Source organism: Aplidium turbinatum, chromosome 2 (assembly GCF_918807975.1).
Source record: "Aplidium turbinatum chromosome 2, kaAplTurb1.1, whole genome shotgun sequence".
In the NCBI taxonomy this organism is placed as follows: Eukaryota; Metazoa; Chordata; class Ascidiacea; order Aplousobranchia; family Polyclinidae; genus Aplidium; species Aplidium turbinatum.
This window is the reverse complement of record NC_137473.1, coordinates 32,767,084-32,783,681: the sequence shown is the minus strand read 5'-3', so window position 1 is coordinate 32,783,681 and position 16,598 is coordinate 32,767,084. Positions and strand designations below refer to the sequence as shown.

At 34.9% G+C, this 16,598-nt stretch overlaps 1 protein-coding gene across 1 annotated transcript in view; it reads right to left on the bottom strand.

The window, feature by feature from the left end:
- Positions 1-351: 351 nt before the first annotated feature.
- Positions 352-16,598, bottom strand: part of LOC145786935 (ephrin type-A receptor 4-B-like) — a 32,864-nt gene continuing 16,617 nt past the window's right edge. Inside the window, exons 8-17 of the mRNA XM_082598681.1 lie at positions 10,237-10,345; positions 9,158-9,305; positions 7,543-7,797; positions 7,087-7,438; positions 6,793-6,906; positions 5,611-5,793; positions 5,110-5,381; positions 3,849-4,043; positions 2,550-2,854; positions 352-1,962 (exon numbers count right to left, since the gene is read on the bottom strand). Of these exons, the coding sequence (XP_082454807.1) occupies positions 1,716-1,962; positions 2,550-2,854; positions 3,849-4,043; positions 5,110-5,381; positions 5,611-5,793; positions 6,793-6,906; positions 7,087-7,438; positions 7,543-7,797; positions 9,158-9,305; positions 10,237-10,345 (2,180 nt within the window). The 3' untranslated portion in view covers positions 352-1,715. The remainder of the gene's footprint in view (positions 1,963-2,549; positions 2,855-3,848; positions 4,044-5,109; positions 5,382-5,610; positions 5,794-6,792; positions 6,907-7,086; positions 7,439-7,542; positions 7,798-9,157; positions 9,306-10,236; positions 10,346-16,598) is intronic.

Genomic DNA, 16,598 nt, shown 5'->3' with positions numbered 1-16,598 from the left:
TTCCACAACTCAGAAAGGGCTGATTTGTACTTGAAAGTAGTCTTATGCCTAGTCTTTTCAACGATTTAAGATCACAAGGTGATATAATGTAATCGGACCGGGTACATCTTCATGGCTTTATAATAATTATGTTCACATTGACTTTCATTTTCCACACCTAAGAGGACAAATTGGAATAGCAGGTTGGGTCTCCCTCTAAACTTCTTATTTGCAGGTTGTCTTACAAATTTTAGCAATTTAGTGTCACAGTAGCCTAAAGTCAACCTCACACCTCCACTGATAGAATAATCAAAATACAAACTGCGATCCCGCTATCGACTCATGATTTCATTTAGCGAAATAGTTCACCAGCGAGTCATCCGAACACTTTTAGAAATAACATCTCAAAGTGAAAACACGTCTATAGATTAGGCGACAACATCAAAATTGAAAAGTCGGAGCCAAAGAAGTCAATTGCTACGACAAGGTGTTTACAAAAGAAGAAGAAAAAAGCTGGATCAAACTAGGAGCAACTACGTGGCAGCGTAGTTGCCTAATTTTAAAACAGAAATTGAAATACGTACAGTCGTACAGTAGGTTGGTTGAAAAATCGAAGCTGTTGTAAGCAAACTCCTTTTCGTATTTTCCTAAAATTATTATCTCTACTTTGGTCTGATAGCAAGATAAATATTCTGGTTTTGAGTTCACAGATAAACTTGCAGGATTGAAAGTTGGAACTTCAGCAAGCTGGCATTTTATTTAAAATTCCTGCATTGAATTTATGAATTGCGAATTTTTGTAACTTCTAACTTATGAGTCCACTTAAATTAAATTTTATTTTTGGGTCAACAAATCTTTTATTTATTGCTGATCCCAATAAATTTAAGCTTTTTCTACAAGTCTGAAGCTTGTTTAACCGAGGTGTTCATTTTTCATTACTTGATTTTTTGTTTTCTTTTAATGCGTTGCAAAAACAAAACGTCAAACCCCACTATTACTGTAAATGAAGTAGCAGCTCACTGGGACGCAAGAAACTAACAGTTAAATATTAATAAATAAATAAAGTTCCAGGTCGAAGATATTATTGATGGAGCGCTGCTGAAGTGGCTAGGAATAATTCAAGAGACTTCTTAGGAATAATTCAAGAGCAAATGCTTCTAAAACAACGCAACACTTCGTCAACAAGCATCATGACAAAACACATGTGTCCACCACCAGTGAAAAAAAAAAATTACTTTTACGTGAAGTACAAAAACATTTCCTGCTACGCTTTGCTTGTCGTTGCGTTGACGAAGCAGCCACAGGGAAGTAAAATACAATTTTTTGCATTGTTTTACTGTTTCTTAACATAATGGCGATGAGTCTATGGCAATATGTTAAAGGAGATCCATTTGCGCACATTCAAATATAAATACAATACATTAGCGAACAAGTCAAACGTACCCTAAGACAAAAAAAGAACAATATAATAATTCATCATTTGTTAAAACATTGCTGACAGAAAGCCAATCAAACTTGCCTGCCCAAGATAAGTGTTAAGATAAATAAGCTAATTTTAGCAACGTTTGCTTCCTTGAAACTTGTAGCATTGAGGTAGGTATGTCAGATTTCCAAATATGGTTTTAAAGTTTTCTTGTCAAGTTGCACTTGTCGAGTCTTCGGCAAGTCTCGGACTGCTTTGGAAATTTCACAAGTTTTAGAGGGTTTCTTTTCGGAACTCTTCGTAAGATGGTATGTCAAACAGCAACAGCATGAACAGTGTCGATGGGATGAAGTTGTAAAGGTAAGGTTGACGATAGATTATTTGCATCAAAATGAAGAGGAGAAATACCCGAAGAGGGTCGCAATGAATTGGATATCGCCCGGGTCATGCTTGCTTCAGCTGATCGAGATGTAGATGAGATATGATTGCGGAGGACGTCGATGCTACTCTGAAGACGAGTCCTATGAGCAGGAGAAGCAATTCCAACTCTTTCCAAATCACTAGTAAACATTACAATTATTTCAAACCATAATCTTTCAAACTGATTCAAATTTTTCTTTCATTATAATCAACAACCTCAAAGAAATAACAAAGATCAAGAGCTTACTGCGTCAATCATTTGGAAATAGCATTCTTTGACTTACAGTACATTAGTTTCACATAATTCGTTTTGTTGAAGAGCAAAGTAGACTATGTCAAATATCTCATTTTAGTATTTGGAAAAGATTATGTTTGTAGAGAAATTGATTAAACCAATAGCATTGCATTTCCCATTGCCAACAGCCATTGTATTAAGATGGCCAGTCCCTTTTCGCGAAGCCGTTACTTTCGCCACAAAAAGCTGCTCAGTCAATTATTTTGGGTAAACAAAGTGGCTGACGATTAGATTGACATGGAAATCGAACGAGCCTCCGATTGGTACGCAAGTACGTTGGTATCTATGGCATGATATTAACTCTCATTACGAATCACAGATTTCATTAGCCTATATTTAACCTTAACACCGGCCGAAAAGAAGTATTAATCGCTTGACGAAAAATTTCGTTTGAACTTATTATTGTAATGGTGTTAACAAATGGAAACACACCTGGTAGAGATATGGGCCAGTGTTTCTAAATCGTTTATCCCATGAGCATAAAAACTCCTTCGGTACCTCCCCAGCTTGACCATATCTAACCATTGGTCCAGGTTGGTTACGTCATCCAGACTGGTGGGGCTGTTGGGACTAAGAAGAGGGGCAGCAGGATCTTCTGGTTCGGTGTCGTTTTTCAAAAGATTTGGATTGCTTATGAATTCATTTAACTTCGTTATGATTTGTTGAAAAGTAGGTCTTGCTATTGGGTCAGAGCACCAGCAATTCAACATGAGGTTATGCAATGGCTTCGGGCAATCCTAAGAAAGTATAAAAGTCTCGTTTCATAACAAACAATTTTGAAATACAATAGTGTAGAATTCATTTTAGCTGAGATTTGATTTACTGCCCGTTGCTACAATGATAAATTCACAATAGGCTATATACTTTTTCACTATATGAGAAAAGATAAAAAGTCAAGAAATGTTTTCCCTAAACAAAACATTCCAACCATGTCGTACTTTTTACGTTGAGAGTGATGAGAATCAAAACATGATACTTGTTTTATCAAAACACATTAAATCAATCGCCCGAACCATATGATTACAACTTTAACAGTCATTTTTACTTGTATTTGAAATGGTTAAGTGACTTGCTTGAACGAAACAATTCGCGGTGTTAAGCACATTAACAAAACATTTACTTTGTCAATTTTCAAGAAATAATTGGATGAAACGCGATACCTTTCTGCGGTATGTTGAAAGCGCAGTTTTTCATGTGTGTTCAACAAAAAAAAGTCACAAATTTTTACAGCCTGAAAACGATGTAATTATACGAAAAACACCTTGATTTAATTAGAGATGATTGCAATCTTAATTGTAAAAATTGCACATTGGTTTTCAGGAACTTGTTTTTTAGTAAGCTGCAGACAAAATTATACTTGTGTGATAACCTTAACACTTTTGCAGACAGTTCAAATTATAATAATACGCCAATTTTGAAATGTCTGAAATCTAGTCTATTTTTGGTGATAAATATGTTTAGGCACCTTTTTAAAAGAACCGGTGAAAATTATAGGCCTACCCGGCAAGCCAGGAGTAAAAATTTCAGGTAACGCACTGCCAAAATGGTTTGCCGGTTATAATGCTAATCTTAAAACTTCAAATGGCATTAAGCTTTGAAAAGTTTACTGTGAGTGAAAAGTTACATTAAAAAAGTTACATTAAAAAACATGGAAGTCTGCTTGCTGCATACAGTAGCAATAAAAATCTATTTGTGGAGTTAAAACCAGTATTGAATTGGCATAAAACTTACTGTTGGAGCAGGCAACCTATATCCGTCTTCAACTACATCTGATACTTCATTATTGGTCATTTCCCAATAAGGCTTTTCGCCATTTGACATCACCTCCCACATCACAATGCCGTAACTCCACACGTCACTGGCTGACGTAAACTTTCGATGAAGTATACATTCAGGAGCAGTCCAACGAAGAGCAATCTTACCACCCTGGAGGCAAAATATATTAAAAAGACTTTAATTTGTGAAGTAATAAAAATAATTGCTTTCACAAATTATTGCAGGTACAACCTTTTCATAAAATGTTAAATTTCACTTGACGTTTTAAACTGGAATTGCTTCAAACTGAAGTGCTTCAACCATTATTAATTTTTAAAATTGATGTGATGTGATGTGATGCAAGAACCTTTGCATATACTGTTTCCATTTTTCCTTATCCTGGTTGAAACTTTCAAACTTTGGCGCTGATTCGTTGGTTTGCATTCGACTAATGTCATTTAACGTTGATAAAAACTGTTTCTGCTGTTTCTCCATTGTGGCTAGCATTGCTTTAACTGTTTCTTCCATAACTAATTGTGCAGAAACCACTGCGACAAATGTAATAATCTTCTCACTTCAGAAAACTGCAACGTAGATTCTATTTTACTTCTGACACCACTGTTACGCTTGTAGGTAAACGTAAAGGAATTGAAAAGAGGTCTCAACACGAGTAGAGCTAAAATGAACTAAGGACAAATCATTGTGTGGCTACCAAGAAGTCCTGCTGCCGTAATTACCAACTGCTCACAGCCACAGGGTGGCACGACGTAATCAAGTGCACGTGACCCGGTGCAATGCACTAGGCAATGACCATAACGCAAAATAAACGTTACTAACTGTATCAGGCTGGTACATGAGCACTCGAGCAGTGATACCAATGCTTGCAATAGACTGATATCAATCTGTCGACCTCTTCAAGCAGACAGTTTGCCTGAGATTTTTAGTACCAGGAATTTTTTGTATGTTTTTTTCACAATCAGTAAAAACAATAAGAATTTCAAAGTTGGTTTTTAATACAGAATAAACAGTTGATATTTTTTGTTGGCACTGCATATAGAATATCTCAAACTTAAAAATTATGTTTGGAACTTGATGGCGATCAGTACATTTTCAGGCATTTGTTCAAAAGGTAGCCAAGATTCAAACATTAACCAATGACTCTACTGCATTTCTTTTTACATCAACAAAAATATTAGGCTACCAAATGTCATCAAGCCTAAATTAACCTATAGCCTACCTGCGTAGTATAAGTGGCATTTGGATCACTCTCAAGATTTCGTGAAAGACCAAAATCTGATACTTTGCACACAAGTTCAGAATTAACTAAAATATTTCGAGCAGCAAGATCTCTATGAACATATTTCATGTTCGACAAATATTTCATGCCGCTCGCGATTCCTTTCAACACTGTTAAAAGTTGTGACACCGAAAGTTGGTTCTTTTTCTTTTCAAGAAATTTATTTAACGATCCTTGATCCATAAACTCAGTGATCAGCATGGCAGGCATATCTAAAAAGAAGTCAACTATTAGTTACTATTGTCCAACACTTTCAAGAAATATTCAAGAATTTGCAACTTTTATTATTGTTTAGTTGTCTATAAAGACGTATACTTTAATTTTAAAGAAAGATTTCACATGAATATAAAATACCGACTGGGAGATCATTTTCCTGGATTCCTTTTTATCAATTTAGTAAATAGTTCCAAACACTAGCTTAAGCATTAAAAACATACTTACTTTTGGTGACAACACCTTTGAACTGGACAATGTTAGGATCAGAGAACTGAGCCAATGTGCAAGCCTCGCGCAAGAAGTTTGTCTGATCGATCAAACTTGCTCCATGTTTTAGACGCTTGATTGCCACTACGGTGCAAGATTTTCCTTGAGTAAGTTTTCCTTTACAAACTTCTCCAAATTCACCTGGTTGCAAGTAGTTATTGTTTTAATACCGAAGTTCAATGGCAGTTTCAGACTTTTTGTAGACATTGTTTAAATACTGTAGGCTAGGGTGGCTCGTTTTTGAATTTTTTTTTTAAATTCTCTCTGGGTAGTGGGGAAATGGTGCCAATGAGTGAGAAAACAATCATGACAAAATTTGAGATTTGTAACAAATTGTCTTCAGACTCCTCATGGGGCCCAAAATCGAAAAATGGGGTCAAAAACGCAATTTTTTTCAAAAATATTTTTAGTTTGGGTAGTTACAATATTGTTTAGATATATCTAAATAACCTAAAAAAAAAAAATTGAAGTTATTTGAACTATTCCTTCAGCTTCCTCACAGCTTTTGAAAATTTTGATTTTCCTGAAAATTTCGCATTTTTATTTGTGGTTCCTAACTACAAACTTCGTCAGTGACGTAAATTCAAGTAAAAGACGTCACTTTTTCCTACCAAATTAACCCCATTTCATTAAAAAATGACCCAACAGCTCAGGGCAGGTCTATAAAGAAAAATACAATGACGTTTTATAGCTGGTAAAATGTCTAACGCAATTATGTATCATGTAACCACCCACAAAAATGCAAAATTTTCAGCAAAATGGAAATTTTCAGAAGCTGTGAGGAAGCTGAAGGAATAATTCAAATGACTCCAATTTTTTATCTTAGACTAATTAGATATATCTAAACAATATTGCATCTACCCGAACAAAAAATATTTTTGAAAAAAAATCCGTTTTTGACCCAATTTTTCAATTTTTGGGCCCCATGAGGAGGCTGAAGACAATTTTTTACGAATTTCAAATTTTGTCATGAGCGTTTTCTCACTCATTGGCACCATTTCCCCACTACCCCGAGAGAATTTGAAAAAAAAGTTCAAAAACGAGCCACCCTACTGTAGGCTATGTAATTTTATTCATAACTGTCGTCTTGAGGTAAATCAGAAATATTTTATTTAAAGCAATAAACTGAACATGATTCACCTTGTCCAATCACGTGATCGATTTTAATTTGAGAAACTTCAACTTCAAAAGCGATCTCTTTAACACCCTGGTGGGGATCTCGGTAGTCAACATATGTCTTCTGAGTTCTAGACCCTGAAATAGAAGTATTAGGTTAAACAGATGTGAATGAAAATAATAGAGCCTATTATGCAGAAATTAAACTCTCATACAGATTTATGAAATTTTACTATTACTGTGTTCATAAAACTTTCTTTCTACTTCCTCAAGCATATAACGAAGTGCACTTACAGAAATGTTTCTTGATAATATTACCTGGAATAAAATCCTTAAACCTGCCATCAGAGAGCAATCCTGCTCCACTTTCACCATCCAGTGACTTTCTTCTTGACAGAATTTGAGTTTGTCTGAGTCTCTCGTTTCTTTGGCGCCAAAGTAGAGCGATAAGAAGAACAAAGAATACAATTGCCACTGCTGCTGCGACTCCTGCTATGATACCCGTACTCTCCCCTAAAACAGCAGCGGGTTTTGAAGGCTTTTGGGGGTTTGTGGTCAAAAGAACTGGTTTGCAAAATTTTCCGAAACCGGATGAAGATTTAGCGCGAGCTTTTATTGAGTAAGTCTTGGCCGGACTCAATCCACGAATTGTGATGTTCCTTGTTGATACCTAAATATAAAAAATTGAATTGAACGAGAAACAATAATATTCTAGTGGTATTAGATTTTTGCTAATCAAGTATGTACTGTACTGAGTGCAGATTACACAACTACCTCGATAACTTGGAGCGGTGTTCCTGAGGGAGTCGAGCCAAGATCAGACAGCATTTTAACCACGACTTCATAGCCCACAATCTGTACGTTCATATGTTTTGGTTCAGACCAACGCAGGGAAATGCTAGATTCGTCTTTCCATATCAGAGACAGGTTTTCCACAGGTGAAGGAATGTTTGCACTGGTTGTCGCTTTGACACGTTTATACTCGGCTGGCCTTTTACTCATGTCTGACACACCGTTGAGGGCTTCAATCTGTACAAAGAAATATGAATGTTTGAAACCATGATATCTGGGTGCGTTCCATTACAATACGTCAACATAGTGAATACGCTTATCCAAAGAAGTCATACAATGCTGCAATGCACGCATTGGATCCTACGAAATGTGATGCATTTAATATGCAAGTAAAACATAACGGATATAAAAACTTGAAAGGCTGTGTGCACTGTATTTTTTACATCATCAGACCAGACGTACAATGTGACACAAAAAACATCGAAAAAACTCATAAAAACTAATTTAGTCACTTGTTCTTTGTCTACCCATGACAGTTTGCAACAGTTCAATATACGTATTCCCCAGAAAAATTAGCACTTCTGCAAGATATTATTTAAGCTGATTTTGCTATTTAAACATTAGTTCGGCAACGAAAGCAATTGTTAATTACAAAGCGCTAGTGCCAAACTCTTTCAACAACTACTTTGTATACACCACAATTAAATGTACTATGCAAGAATGAATTTGCTGTTCAAACAGTCCAATAAAAACCCCAAAAAAAACCTGAGTGCAACACAAAGGCACACAGCACTGAATATGAGCATTATAAAACAAAATATAAACTTTTGAGTGGTTGTGCTGACTTAATAATAATATTAAAAATAAAGTTGACATGAGTCTATACTCTATCTAGGCCTACAACTAACCCAGTAGCAAATGCTGCTATTGTAGAATTTAGCAGAGCTTGTTTGCGTTAAAGTTACGTTGTTTTAAAGCTAGCCTTTAAGCCTAACTTGACTCTAAATGTTATTTTAAATTTTTTAACTTTCCAGAATATGCAATAAGTTTGTTATGAATTGCTGCTGTGTTCAAAGAAAAGATGTAACCATGGCCACCTAAAGATACGGCCTGATTTGTCACATTTTGCAGAAATTTCCAGGTTTTTCTAACTTTGGGCGAACGTTTAAATAAATTTTTCTAAAAATTAGATTTTTACGCTTTCTTTATTCTTTTCCCCAGATGACACAATAGGTTTTAACATCCTCACATGTTGAAAAACAAAGAAATTTTGATTTTGTAGATTTTAGTCAGACTGTTAATTTTCAATAACAGTCTGATTTTGCGTTTTTCAACTTACTTTTTCTCATTTGCTACTGCTTCCCTAAGGCAACAAAAAAGTTTTTTGTCATTAGGAAACCGCAAAAAGTAAAAACATCTCAAAAAATGTAAGTCAAGCACTAGCAGTAGCTGTAATCAAAATCTGCAAAATGTGACAAATCAGGCCGCATCTCCAGGTGGCCATGATGTAACTTTGTTTTCCAACTTGAACATTATTTCAATATAAGAATTCGGATTGTTTCACTTTTTGTGACAAAAGTAAGTCCTGGTGACGTACAGTAAACATGTAGCTTGAAAACGGTTCCAAGTGATTGATTTTCATGTTGGTCCTGGTCACGTGACTTGGGTCTTTTGGCGAAAAATTCAATGCTCCAGAACAAGGCGTACATTGTTTGTATGCTGAATCGCATTGCTCACAGGTGACACTGTAAAAATAAATTTTATAACTGTATAAGACCACAATAAACTGTAATTCATCTATAAATGTGTACCGGCATGTCTGCGTAAACAGAAATATTTAACTTGGCTTGTCATTTGACGTTCAACCACAAATGTACTTTTTCAATTTTCAATGTGCTTTTTTGATCATATCATCAATGCAACTTCATTATCAATCAACATATCTTCTTTTGTCACAAGCACTACCAGCCATTAATCAATCGTGCAGGTGTTGTATGTGTGATTATTTTTGTCGTATCCAGACTTACGCCCGGTGGGTAAAGATTTCGATTAAGCGGAAGGGAAGGCAAGGAAGCCAATCTTCGTGTCCACCTTCAGGCATGATTTTAAGTGTCTTTTCAAAGCACAGAGGTATGCTTTTAAGCCGTGTCAAAAGTGTAATTGGTGAAACTAACGTTGTGAACATCACTCTAAGTTAACTTTGCACTGAGCTTTTGTTGATACTGAAACATTAGTCTTGTTTGTTTATTAAAATACATTTGTTTAAAGCCAACAGTTGACAAGTCTAAATAAAGCATTAATATTTGAACAGGTCAAAATGACCTCTGAAAATAAACACCATTCGTCATAGTTTGCTGGGAATAACATAGAGTTGAAAGAGTCACCACTTACAACATTGTTTGTACGTGGTTTAAACTTTACGTTGATTTAACATTTTTTCAATATAATATTTGCAAAAGGGGTGAGAGTTTTGGAAACATCTCGTTTTTCAAAGATGAAACCATCACATTTTACTTTTTTAGCGTTAAACTTAAAGTTGATTGCATCACATAACTTAAATAGGGAATCATGCTACAAGCCTTGACAAGATTGTAATTACAATACGTGTAAAACATTTTGGAAATAAAAAAGGTTTTCTAAAAACTAAACACTGTGACTACAGATTGGCATACTTACCGATAATAAATGTCCACTCTGTTGCCGGTTGTAGAGGGAGGAGACCACTTTAGAAAAATCGTTGTACTGTTCACAAGGGCTACTAAGTTGTTGGGAGCACTGGGAGGACCTGAAGGAAGTCAAAAGATCTTAAAATATGCTGAGGTAGCGATATTTTGTAGTTGAGAAACCATATTTTTGCTTTAGTTTAACAGTTCGTGGTTAAATAGAGCTGAAAACAACTATAAAGAATTTTGATTATCAATAGTTTTAAGAAGTATCTCACAGTATTCAGATAAAAAAGAGCTGGGTCGAAATCTTAATTGCATTGACCTTAAAATTTTAATAACAACAAAATTTAATTTGCCTTAAACAATTACAGGTGTGTGATGGTTTAGATTTGCCGGTCAAAACCACAAAAATGTCGGGTAAAGAATATCACGTGTCATAATTTACCCTGTCAACTACCTACTACAATAAACAGAATGAAATTAATGTTTCCAATTTTATTATAAACTTTTTTGGTAGACTTGTCCAGATTTATTAACTGTATGCAATATACTGTAGATGCTTTTGCGCAATGCTGTCAATGCCAGAGAAGAAAACGAGAAGAGTAGTAGAGAAGAGTACAACACCTGAATGTAAAAACTCGGTTTTATATCTTGAATAAATTTTGAGTAACAAATTACCCGAAAAAAGTGACTAGTAAGCCCATTTAACTATACTTTGCCCATACTTAAAATCAACATCTAATTACGTCAACGGTTGCGAGAAGTATTTTAAAATTAATGTTTTGGATGAATATTTATGCGTCACGTAACATATCACCAGTTAAACCAACTTGAACAATTATCATCAAGACCAAGCTGTGAATACAGTCATACTTCTAAAAAATACAAAACAAAAAACGCTTCTGTGGGTTGCTTAACACTTTCACTGCCAAGATTTTTTTGGTGGATTTTTTTAAAATTTAGTTTGAGCAAGGCTTTGATTTTGAACTGCTGTATTTTGAGAACGGAAACTGCTAGAAAAAAAATCAAAACATGAAAGTTGGTGCATTTTCAACAGTCTTTTACAGTATGTTTACAAATTTTGTGCATTTTTTTTTGAAAATGCCTTAAATCACTAAAATTTCTGACAAACTACAAAAAATTTGTGTTTTTTTTTACTTTTTTCGCTTCCGTTTAGATATCAGGAAAAAAATCTTCAAACTGCGATAAACTTGACCGGTAGATGTCAGGCAAGTGCTACACTTGCAGCACAAAAGTTGTCACGGAGATATTGACGCGATATGCGAGGAAAGAACTGGATAAGCTTCACTTTGCACAAAAAATGACAGTTTTTTACAAAAAATGACAATTCTTTGTAAATAATTAAATATTGCAGATGAAATTTAAATACAAACCTAGTAATTTTTTTCAACTTTTAGACAATACAAGTCTTCCTCTTTCTAAAACAGTCAGACTCATGCAGTTTGGCAAACAAAAAGACCAGATTTATCTAATTATCAAATGACGTCAAAAATGACGTCACAATGCACGAGTATACTCGGGTTGGCGGGAGAAGTGTTAAACACACCCTTTTAGAGCAACAACATATAAGTAAACTGGCACTTGAAAATCAAAATATCTTTCAAACGGTACAAACCAGTTTAAACGGTCGCTTTTTGCTGACTCTGGCTAACATACAAACAAGGTTTTGATATTTTTCTTGGTTCTAACAACGTTAGATCACTAACTGCAGACTGTACAAACTTCTAAGTAACGAATAAGCTTTGATTTAGGCATTACATTAATTTCTATTGTCCTGCATTTCCAAAGCAATGCCAAGAAAAGAATGACATCGTAATAACAAATAGAAGCACCGTCGAAAAGTGAATGTCTTTAAACTGGCAGACGAAAGAAAAAAAGAAATTTATAAAATGAAGAAAATCTCGTCGACTGCTATGTTCCACTGTAGAAAAGGAGCGATCTTCCTGACGTCAGCACTACCTGACTACTCACTATAGAACAGCGAGCATTGCGTTTCGCTAACCAAGTAACCATACCGGTGTAGCCTCCACACTAGCCATCAAGACTTTTCCAAAAACATGTGTTTCTCAGCAGTCGAGTTGCAAATAGCTTAAAATTGAAGTGCACACTCCACAATACACATTGGGCATTGCTCATCGCTCAATGCTCATCCTTAAGTAAAATGGTTTAATGGTCACAAGATGTGATTCTTTGCATACAATTGATGTTCGACATAAAATTGTATTTAATGATTATTATGAAACATATTTCACATGAATCAATCGCATGCAACATGATCAAACGTCAAGTTTTTACAAACTTTCAAAAATAGAGTTGGGTCTTCAAAAGCTCACACAACTGAATTTATGCGTGAACAACAGAGTTTCAAAAGCTGTACAGTCACGCTTGAATTTTACAGACAATGCCCATTTATCAAAATGACAGTTTTACATTATTTCTACATCTGGCATGGTTGAAACTATGTAAAAATAGAAACTTTGTTCGTTTAGACTTGTCAACACGACAATGTGTTGTGGTTTGGGATCACAAAGAAATCGTTTTAGTTTTTACGCCAGAATAAAGCAAACAAACTATTTTACGCTTCCGAAGTTAAATTCCCAGCACTGCACCAAAAAAAAACATTTGAAACAAAAACCGATATATTGCGAATGTCTCGTGAACACATCGCCAACCTGGGATTGCTAGTGTATACAATCGTGATACAGCCTTTAAAAAAATGGACCTTGGATGGAAAAAGATGATGAATAAGTACACTGTTAACAAATGCTCCAACGACTAAAAAGTAATGTATAATTGATTCACTGTTGAAGTGGCATTGCAGGTGGACAAAATTCGGTTACACACGTCTGTACCTGCAATACAAGTATCTATTTGCAAACATAAACATCATTAACTTCCGACATCACTTTCGCCAGGTTTGATCTTCTCAAATTTGATATTGGTGATAAAATTCCACAGCTACCAATACAAACGTTCGTGTGGGCATGAACAAATGATGTGATAAACAAGAAACGATTACGTCACGTTAAAAAAATTTGCTGTGTAACTGTAGTGCTTTTGAAGTTTTGTGCAAGTGCTAATAGTTTTGCTCATGTCGGATGACAGGAAGGTAAGATATTCTAGAACGAAATATTAGACAATGCATCTCAACGTGAAAGGTTATATAGCATTGTCAACCAAATAATTTTTAAGAGTAAATCAATGAAGCATGTTTCAAGAGTTAATACGCTTGCGTTGCGTGTTTGTTTGATGCAGCAACTAAAGTGATTAAATGGCTCAAATTTGCATAAAAGAAACATACATTTAAATAGAAACGTTTGGACCGATGGACATAGTAATCTAAACTGCCTCAACAGCAAAATTCGTCCTTTTTACATTGATCCAACGACGTTGAATCAATGTAAAAACGACGGATTTTGCTGTTTGGGTAGATAATGCTTGCAAACCTTCCAACATGGATACCATTTGAAAAATGTACTTTCTATTTTTTTTATTATACATAATATGAATTCTTGCAGCATAAAAGTTGTTTTGAAATATATGACACGAAAGTTTAGGGAATTTTTACATACCGGTTTACTATTAATGACAATAATCAACGACCGCTTATTATGTGTCATTAGTTTTACCAGAATTCACAAGGTCTACAGGACTTGTACGTTATGTATGGTCTGTGTGCACGGCTTTTGAAACAATCTCGAACACCAAACCACATTGTCAAGAAGACTATCACCTGCATTGTGGAGATTGCATTTTTAAAATATCGGTTTTATACTAAAATGTAATTAATAACATAGAGCGATTTAGTAACCTCATTGTCATTCTTAGATGCAGACCGGTAATCGTTCAAATAACATTCAAACAAGTCTGTGTAATGAAGTCCAGGTGTATTATAATTACTTTCCCAAATATGGAAATATTATCAAGAACAACAGAAAGGCCCACATGCCAAAAAATCCAAAAAATTAATAAAAAATTATTAACAGTGTTTACTAACTTTAAACCAGCTGGAAGCAGCACAGATCAAAAGAAGTGATTTGTTTTTACAACATTAACTAATTTCTAATAATAAACTATTGGAAGTTCGCAACTGGATACAGTTACGACAGCATGATTTGACGCTTTTCTTAGTTTATTTAGAAGGATAAGTACAACGCCGCTAAGCATGAGTTGATTCCGAGATATTATACTATAAATCGGTAAATAGGCAAGACGTAGATTTTTTTTCAGTTTTGAAAAGATTTAAAATTGTGATTCTTGCAAATACATAAAGCAGCCTATACCTTGACCGTTATTTTGAACATATCGCTGAAACTTCGCACATATCTCTGTATTCAGAAACCACATGACTTTTTATAGTGTTAGTATGTACGTTAATCTGTGATTTCATGTAAACTTGTGTAAAAAAACAAACACAAAAACAGTTCTTATCCCACAAGAACTTTATTCAGGGCAAAAGCATGTATGGAATGAGAAAGATGAATGTTGCCTATTTTTCAAACAAAAAAACGAAAAACAAAAGCTGAACAATTCGTTATTGATAGAGTAAATTCTGACCCTTGTCGTAACGTTTGTTTTCAAATTCATAACAAAGAAAAGAATTCAAGATATGAAAACCCGATATGTTTTTTCCGTTTAGTTCGAGCATACCGTCTTAAAACAATGAAGATAATTATTTTCAGATACACAGCTGACAACAATCTTGTGTGATTTTTTTTATGTTTGAACAACCTTCTGTCTTGTATCGTTTGAACAACATGGAGTAATAGCTAATACAAAACACCGGCAAAAACATATCAATAGTAAGAAGCATGTAGGGAGGCTACTAATTTGTTATCGCATCAAGCATCAAACAGAAATTTTGTTTTTTGAAAAGCGTTTTGCAGGTTTCTTTTCTGACGGATTTCAAAGAGTTTTCGGCCACCAGCAATCTCTAAACAACCAATTTGGAGTTGTGTATCCGATTACACATTACTCGTGGAGATCGAATCTTCATGCACAGTTAAGAAGCTTGAAATTGGCCATTTTTCGAAATATTTCAACTTGACCATGAAACTTTTGAAGCTTTTGAACCAAGCTTTTGAAGCCGAAATTACATTATCTAAAGCGCAACCGCAACAATGGACCCAACGATCGAAGCAAAGTTTTAGCAACAATTTATAGACACGTACGTAACGTGCTTATGCCCTCAAACCGGGACCGCTAAGACGGTAATTTGGACCCGGTACCAATGACATCTAAGTGCCCCAAAAGAAGACACTTATAAGAATAACACACTGCATCCAAAGAATACGAAGTGGCTTTTTGTTCCTGGGCACCTTGGAAATGTTTACGAGACCTTAAAATCATTCCTGGCCTGGGTCCAAAAGTACCCCCTGGACCTCCTGTCAACGCTGCTGCCTCCCCCATCATAGATAGCCACTTTTACAGTTGAGTTACGTTGTCTAGTGAGCATGAATAGAGATTTTTTCATATCCAAATGTAGCCCATCGTACTTTCGACATAATTCCATATAAAAGATGTCTAGCAACTAATGTAACTGAAATAGAAATGAAAGGTTTTGTAATTTACGTCAAGAAGTGAGCATCTGTTCAATTGTTGCAAATTTTTCGCAAATATTTCATTGCAGACAGTAGCGGATCAGGGTGCCAGGAACTTGGTTCCGTGTCTCACTAAAACTGAATAAAATAATTTTTCTCCTTTTTGCATTTTTTTTTTTCGCTTTATCGTATTTCATTCAACAAAACCCGTGGCATAGGGTAAGGGGGATTTAAATAATGGAAATAAGTGGTAGATTTTTTTCATGCACCCCTCAAAAGCTGAGAATATTTTGAAATAAACACTTTGTCCACAACTAGTTCATAACTTTTTTTTTTTAATTTTTGTTTCGTTAAAACTATGATGATGCATTTTTTTTAGATCCGCTACTGGGCCTAGATTGAAACCGAATCAATTTTATTGCATATACTTGTCAATATGTCACTCAGTACAGCTGATATTGGTTAACACACATCAAAACAACAAAACAATCTTTTGGCAGCTTTATAAACTTTAAAACGTTGTTTTTGAATTTTATTGAAACTTGAATGAGCTTTAGAAAAAAAAGAAAATTGATGGCCTAGAAAGTCATGCCTTAGTACATGAAGAATCACTTAGTAAACTTTAAATTGTGTATTGTACGAGAAACTTCCAACAGATTGCGTATTCAGTGCTACAGTGTAAACTTAATGGAATTACAAAAAGTGGCCAAAAGTGGACATTGGCAGTCGTATTAAATGACATTGCAATCAAACACCAAACGAAGTTTTTGAGGCTTCAAACAGAAATGTCATGGAGTATCAGATGAAATGG